The sequence below is a fragment of the Engraulis encrasicolus genome, unplaced genomic scaffold, assembly GCF_034702125.1.
Source record: "Engraulis encrasicolus isolate BLACKSEA-1 unplaced genomic scaffold, IST_EnEncr_1.0 scaffold_46_np1212, whole genome shotgun sequence".
In the NCBI taxonomy this organism is placed as follows: domain Eukaryota; kingdom Metazoa; phylum Chordata; class Actinopteri; order Clupeiformes; family Engraulidae; genus Engraulis; species Engraulis encrasicolus.
Window position 1 is genome coordinate 119,596 of NW_026945775.1, and position 8,217 is coordinate 127,812.

The 8,217-nt window shown below is 47.5% G+C and overlaps 1 protein-coding gene across 1 annotated transcript; it reads left to right on the forward strand.

Moving 5' to 3' along the window:
• The first annotated feature begins 5,173 nt into the window (after positions 1-5,173).
• On the forward strand, positions 5,174-8,003 carry LOC134444140 (piggyBac transposable element-derived protein 4-like). The gene is made up of 2 exons (XM_063193575.1): positions 5,174-5,334; positions 6,104-8,003. The coding sequence occupies exons 1-2, from the start codon at positions 5,174-5,176 to the stop codon at positions 8,001-8,003; spliced, it is 2,061 nt and encodes a 686-aa protein (XP_063049645.1).
• Positions 8,004-8,217: the final 214 nt, after the last annotated feature.

The window sequence follows — 8,217 nt, forward strand, 5'->3', positions numbered from 1 at the left end:
TGTGTGTGTGCGCGCGCGCGCGTGCATGCATGCGTCCGTGCGTGCACGCTTGCTGTTTATGTGTGTGTATGTGTGTGTGTGTGTCTGTGTGTGTCTGTGTGTGTGTTGGTGATACAGTATGAATATGTCTGCAGAACATTGTGAGGGTGAGGGTATGAGCGAGCGAGGGTGGATAAAAGGCAGTGAATAAAAGGTGTAGAAAGTGCACCACTCAGACGAAGCAACTGCAGAACTGTATAAACTCAGCAGCACCATGGCCATGAGAGAGAGAGAGAGAGAGAGAGAGAGAGAGAGAGAGAGAGAGGGGGAAAGAGAAAGAGCGAGAGAGAGGGCTGTGATCACATGGGAGACGTGGAGAGAGAGAGAGAGAGAGAGATATGATTCTGTGCTCTTCAATTGAGAGTAACCTACTGTATTCGGTACTTCAGTTTGTAGGAATGGAGTGAAATCGTACACACACACAGAGTCAAACACACACCATTTTTGGTGTAAAGGGGTCAGACGTTCTAGATTAGGGTCGAGAAATGGCACCGGCACCGGCACCGGCACCGGCACAGAGACAGTCCTGTGTCCGCCTGAAAGCAGCCCTCTGTATTTCGACAAGAGTGTGAAAGCAACACTCTGTATTTAGGCAAGAGTGTGAAAGCAATACTCTGTATTGAGGCAAGAGTGTGAAAGCAACACTCTGTATTTAGGCAAGTGCAGGGCGGAACTGGGCTCAAAAACCGGCACGGGCATCAGTGATGCGCGGGTCGACGAAAAAACAAGAAGCAACCGACCGCTTTTTTTTCCCTTGCCTGCCCGTTTGCCCTGACCGCAAGAAATATTTTGGAAAAAATGTTGACCCGACCCGTTTCGCGACCCACTTTTAAAAAAAAGAGTATGTGCATCTTATGAATATCCTAGAGTCATTGACAACGCACAACGGACCTTATAAGACCACGTGGAAATGAAAACAAACTCTGTAAGCAACACAGGAGCGCGACTATAAAATGTGGCATCAGTTCAAAGGTCCTGACCGACCGAAGCCGACCCAAATATCATTAAAAATATTATTTCATAACCCGTGCCTGCAGTCGACCGCGGTTAACTGCAAGCACTCGCTGACTTCGGGTCAGCCCGTGTATCACTGACGGGCATTTTAGGCACACACACCGGCCCATCACTCAAGTCTACAGTCCATACTGAATATGCACCAATGGGCCAACCCTTCTAAATTATGGGCCGATCAAAATACCCAAGCCACGCCGGACCCTGAGAACAGTCGGCCCACAGGGAAAATCGTATTCTGTACTTCACTTTGTGGGAATGGAGTGAAATTGTAGACACACACGCACACGCATAGCCACACGCACACACACAGACACACACACACACGCCATTTTCAGTGTAAAGTGGTCAGTCGGTTCCAGATTAGGGTCGGGAACTGGCACCGGAACCGCGACAGTTCTGTGTCAGCCTGAAAGCAGCCCTCTGTATTTAGGCAAGAGTGTGAAACCAGCCCTCTGTATTTAGGCAAGTGCAGGGCGGAACTGGGCTCAAAAACCGGCACGGGCATTTTAGGCACACACACCGGCCCATCACTCAAGTCTACAGTCCATACTGAATATGCACCAATGGGCCGGCCCTTCTAAATTATGGGCCCATCAAGATACCCAAAGCCGCGCCGGACCCTGAGAACGGTCGGCCCACCGGGAAAATGCCCTGTGTGCCAGACTACCAGTCCAGCACTGGACAAGAGTGTGTTTGGGTCTCACTGACATTTGGGGCTTGGCACAGGAGCAAGCTGCTACGCTACGCTACGCTACGCTACGGGGTCCACTTCCCCCACACAGGATTGTGTGTGTTTGTGTGCGTGTGTGTGTCTCGGTTCATAAACACACACACACACACACACACACACACACACACACACACACACACACACACACACACACACACACACACACACACACACGTACACACACACATACACACACACACACGGTAGGCCAAGTGGACACACACTCACACACACACACAAACACACACACACACACACACACACACACACACACACACACACACACACACACACACACACACCACACACACACACACACACACACACACACACACACACACACACACACACACACACACACACACACACACACACACACACACACACACACACACACACACACACAGCCAAGCTCAGCCATTGTGCTTTTGGGACTTCTGGAAGGGCTACAAAGCTAAGGTAGCTAAGCTCAAAATGTAAATAGCTGGCTGCAGGGCGTTGGGGATTTAAGGAGTGTGTGTGTGTGCGTGTGCGTGTAGTGTGTGTGCGTGCGTGTGAGTGTGTGTAGTGTAGTGCAGTGTAGTGTAATGTGTGTGTGACTGTGTGTGTGTGTGTGTGTGTGTGTGTGTGTGTTTGTGTGTGTAATGTGTGTGTACGTGCATGCGTGTGTGTGTGTGTGTGTGTGTGTAGTGTAGTGTGCGTGTGTGTGTGTGTGCGTGTGTGTGTAATGTAGTGTGCAGTGTGTTTTTCAGGTTCTCCAAAGAAACCAGGCCATTCAGCAGATCCCTCCTTCTCTCTCTCCCTCCATCCCACCTTCTCTCTCTCCCTCACTCCCACTCAACAAGAGTTGCGTGCACGTGTGTGTGTGTATGTGTGTGTGTGTGTGTGTGTTTGTGTGTGTGTGTGTGTTCCTTTCGGACCAGGCTTTTACGCACACGACCAAATGAAATCAAATTAAATTACCAGCCGACGCAAATAAGCACTATCAGTGTACCACAACGTAATTGCTTTTTTGCTGATGTTTGATGACAATCAGGGCAGCCGCGGAACAGGAAATCACTTCATAACTCCAAATTAAAATAGTTTTAAGCGTAATTACACAATTATTCGCTTGCTACTATTGCTACCGTGAAGATCGGAATCTGTCAGCGTTGACAGAATGCTATTTACACTTGTGAACAACACAGCCGTGACACAACATATATGGGACTGACTGTGTGTGTGTGTGTGTGTGTGTGTGTGTGTGTGTGTGTGTGTGTGTGTGTGTGTGTGTGTGTGTGTGTGTGTGTGTGTGTGTGTGTGTGTGTGTGTGTGTGTCTGTGTGTCTGTGTGTCTGTGTGTGTGTGAGAGAGAGATGAATGCAAATCAGCATGCATAACTTTGTTCCATTACAAGGAATAACGAGTAAATTAGTAAACAGCCATAATCTTAAGGACTCCCATGAGCAAAACAGACTTCCACACAGGCCAACAGATGCAAAACATTGGCAACTGCTTTGAGATCATAAGGTTGCAGGTTCGAATTCAATACTCAGGGTCAGCCGTGGCCTAGTGGCTGAAGTGCCCTTGAGCAAGGCACCTAACCCCACATTGCTCCAGGGACTGTAACCAATACCCTGAAAAGTAATAACTGTAAGTCGCTTTGAACAAATGAAAGCGTCAGCTAAGTGAAATGTAATGTAATGAAATGTAATACTCATAGCATGATTATGGGTGAACAGAAGGTAGCAGATTCAAAATATACAATACAATACAATACCTGTGGAATGGATGTAGGGCTGCACGATTATGAAAAAAATATATAATCACGATTATTTGGATCAAAATCGAAATCATGATGATTATTGAACAACAATTGTCGACTGACTTTTTTGCAGAATTTAATTTTAAATCCCAAAATGAAATGAAATATAGTATATAGTAAGTTTAAATCCAAAATGAAATGAAATATAGTTTATAGTAAGAATGAAGTTGATAAGGTATGAACAAAATAAACCTGAATCGTAATAATTATGTAGAAGGCAATAGAGTGTGAAACCTAGGCGGACCTACAGATTTTTGCCCAGCAACACCAGCCTGTCAGCATCTTCTGGCTTCAAGGACGCTGGAAGGGAGGTCACTACTGCCACGATTAAATCCCGATTGAAATCCCAATCCCGATATCACGATTAAATCACGATTTTCCATTAATTTCAATATGTTGTGCAGCCCTACATGAATGTGCATGACTCTTAATTGTCCATGCCATAACCTTACGCCTTTATCCATTGCCTGTATGTTGACATGGATAAGAGAGTACACAAAGTACAATCTGATGTAATGTCAAGGTTACCGAGCCCGGTTGCAACTTCTAAAACGCAACAGAGTATATACCACAAGCTGAGAAATAAACTAAATATTAAGCAACACTGTTAACCTCTTAACCTACCACGCCCACTTCCGGGCCCGTCGACGGTCCCAGTTTAAAAAAAAACAAGTTGCAACAGGACGCATGTTGTTATATTCTATTATGACCAATTTCCAGCCAAACTGACCAACTACCCGTTATTAGTATAGTTTCAACTCGGTGCCCATCAAATTTGGGCAACTTTGATGCAGTTGTTAGCAAGAACAGGCTTTAGTTGTTAGCAAGAACCTAGCTTAGCATTTCCCAGTCATTTGAATAGGAAGTTGCTAAGTGTTAAAAACGATCTCTGTTGGCACATTTAAATGTATTTTTACCACACACAAACGGTACAAATAAAGTCACCAACCTTCAAACTGTGCCAATAAGCCATCCAGTATGCTTCCATAGTCCAAAACGATGTTTATTTGCTTGATCGATGTGACGCTAAGAATGGTGCCTTGTGTACATCCACTTTGCTGCATCATCTTCTCTGACATGTTTTCACCACATTTCTTCAAGTTGTCATCTATTGTTACACATGAATCAAAAGCTGACGATGTCCCCTGTAATATTCCAGAGCTATTTTTTGGCGTGGAGCAATGTGTACGGAGAGGCAGACGTCTGTTTCACCTAAGCACAGCATTCTTGTACGCGTCTCGTAGTGAACCTTTATTTTGGTAGTTGACAAGATAGGCTGAGAGGTCACAAACGCTCACCCAAACTTGAGTGACATCTAATCCAGCCAATAGTATGCTTTCTTCTGACAATGTAGGTTGGTCATTCATCCCGATTGGTGAATTCCTCACGTTTCTGACGGCATGCGTATCTGCCGCATGGTTTTGGTTGTCACAACAACATTGGAGTTGCCGCCTACTCTGCTTGCTTTACGCATCGTAGAGCAGCATTTCTCGTCAGCAATTTCGGGTTTGTACTCCCTAAAAGTGTGTGTTGCCTGTGAGTGTGAGTCGTCTGTGCTTTCTGTGAGTCGAGTGTTGTGAAGACATCATGGATGGACGCGGTAGGAAGCGGTATACTTTGGCCGAAATCCACGCTCAACTTTTTGATGACGGCGGGAATGAGACAGAGGATGATGCGGTGTCCGAAGCTGACAGTACCGACTCAGCGCTTCAGGCGTTTGAGGACGGCATAGATGTCGTCCTCGATTTGTAAGTGATCATTTTGTCACTGTATCGTGAAAGGCATAATTGTGTCACTGCATAATGAAAGTGATAATTCTGCTGCTGAATGAAAGTTTAGAACTTTATTGTCCCCATGTGGTAATTGTGCCAGCAGTACAGACGCTGCAAAACGCACCAGATATAAACACTGACAGGAATATTAGACAGCAGTATAGTGAGAATACATTTTATTACATTTAATTGATTCCATACATGAATACATACACAAATCATGCAGTCAGAAAGAAAAATGCGTTCACTGTCAGTGTTTCCCATGTCTTTTACCATTTACAGTATTGAATGGCAATGCTGTTTATCATTACTTTGTAAGTTTATTCTAAAGTGCTTATGTCTGCAACTATATGATTAACTGTAATGTAATGATAAATATACTATAACTTGCATTTTGTTGGTGTAGCCAAGCTAAATGGATAATGGCAACTTATTCAGCTGACATGCAATTAGCAGTGAGGCAAAAAAAAAAAAAAAAGCATGAACTGTCACATTCATTGTCAGTGCACTCCCATGTCCTGCAGCCTGCTTTACTACAATATGTTATGGCAATTCATACTGTCAATATATAGCCATGATTTATTCTTCAGTCTGTCTTTGTTTCACTGCAGGATACACTGTAATGTAGTGGTAAATGAAATGTAATTTTTTGAAAATGTAATGTAAATGAAAATGTAATTTATAAAAAAACTGTTACATCTAAATAAAAGTATAATTAATGTTGTGTATCCTCTTGTTCATACAGTGAGGAGACATCTGACTCGGATGATGGGAACACATCTGATGACCCTTTGGAAGGGACTTCAACTGCCCCACACCCAGCTGCCTCTCCAACTCCTCCAGCTGCCTCTCCAACTCCTCCAGCTGCCTCTCCAACTCCTCCAGCTGCCTCTCCAACTCCTCCAGCTGCCTCTCCAACTCCTCCAGCTGCCAGCAGTGTGCGCATGAGTGGCAGGCGCCGTGATCTCCACCCTGCTCCAACTCCATGCCCTCCTCCAGTTAGTCGTGGTGCTAGGCGTGGTAAGCGCCCCTCAAAAGCCTCTGCTCCAACTCCATGCCCTCCTCCACCAAGCCGTGGTGCTACGAGTGGTAAACGCACCTCACAAGCCCCTGCCTCAACGCCAAGCCGTCCTGCGAAGCGTGCATCCCTGGGTCCACCGCCGCAGGACTCCGACTTCTGGCGTGATGCAACGAGTGAAGACGTGGAGCCTCCACCGTTGCCATTTCGACCCAGGCGCCCTCCAGGACCACAGCTGGACCCTCAGGTAGACTACCGGCCGCTTGACCTGTTCTTATTGTTTTTCAGCAAGGACGTGGTTAGGACCCTGTGCAGGCATACCAATCTCCATGCTGCAAAAAGGGCTGCACAAGGACGAAAGAGGAAGTGGGTCGACATAGAGCCGGAGGAGATGTACCGCTTCATCGGATTGGTCATCTACAAGGGATTGATGAAGTTGCCAGAGATGCGGGACGGATGGAGGAAGGACCGCCTTCACAGTTTTCCCTTCCCTGCATCCGTCATGCCAGGGTACAGATACGAGGTAATCTTCTCAACCCTTCACATGAGTGACCCGGCTGTTGATGCAGCAAATGATCAGCTGAAGGGCCAGCCTGGGCACGATGGCCTCTGCCGCCTCAGGCCGCTGCATGATGACCTCCTGACGGCGTGCAGGGCTTACTTCCACCCGCTCCAGAACCTCTCAGTGGATGAGAGGATGGTAGGCACCAAGTCCCGGATCGGGATGAAGATGTACAGCAAGGACAAGCCAACAAAGTGGGGGTTCAAGCTGTTTGTCTTGGCTGACAGCTCGAATGGCTATACGTGCCACTTCTCGATTTATGAGGGGAAGGCAAGGGCACCATCTGGGCAGGGCCTCAGTTATGATGCTGTTGTAGAGTTGGTCCATGTCCCGTCCCTGGGCACAGGGTACAACGTGTATGTGGACAACTTTTACACCAGCTCAAAGCTGTTCCTCCACCTCCATGGCATGAACTATGGCGCCTGTGGGACGATCCGGGAGAACAGGATCGGGTTTCCGCGCACACAGTGGAATGCCATGCCGAAGAATGCAGCCCGTGGAGAGCTGCGTTGGATTCGGGATGGTCCACTGCTGTTCGTGAAGTGGAGGGACAGCCGGGACGTCACGATGTGTTCCACCATCCACAAGGCCTACGGGGGGCAGACCGTGAAGCGTCGAGTCAAGGACCGGAACACAGCCGCGTGGAGCATTCGGGAAGTCCCTGTGCCGGAGCCGGTGAAGGCGTACAACAAGTTCATGGGAGGAGTGGACTTGAGTGACGCCCTCATCAAGTACTACACCGTGACCCACAAGACACGGAGGTGGTACATGAAGCTGTTCCTCCACTTTGTGGATATTGCGGTTGTGAACAGCTTCATCCTGCACAAGGAGACCGCACTGGCCCAGGGGGAGACGCCGCTGACCCAGAAATCCTTCAGGGAATTTCTGTGCCTGGAGCTGGCTGACTTCGGCAAGCCACAGCCCGACCCACCAGCAGAGACTTCCAGTGCAGATGTGTCTGCTGAAGCCACTGGTGAGACACCGCAAGCCCAGGCAATGTCTTCCTGCCAATGTCTCCCTGTTCCGGTTGTGGATCAGCTGTCCTCTGATCAGTGGCGGACTTAGCAATTTGGGGGCCTAAGGCGAAGTTAGCTAGGGGGCCCATCGGCCCACCAGCCCACCGGCCCACCCAAGTGTGTAACCCCCCCTTGAAAAATAATAATAATAGCCTAATAGGCTTGCTTAGAGATGCTTAGCTCACAGCATCTTCTGTATCACAGATACACAATTCAAAAACTAAGCTCTCTACAACAGTCAGAAGACCTCTTGAACATAATGT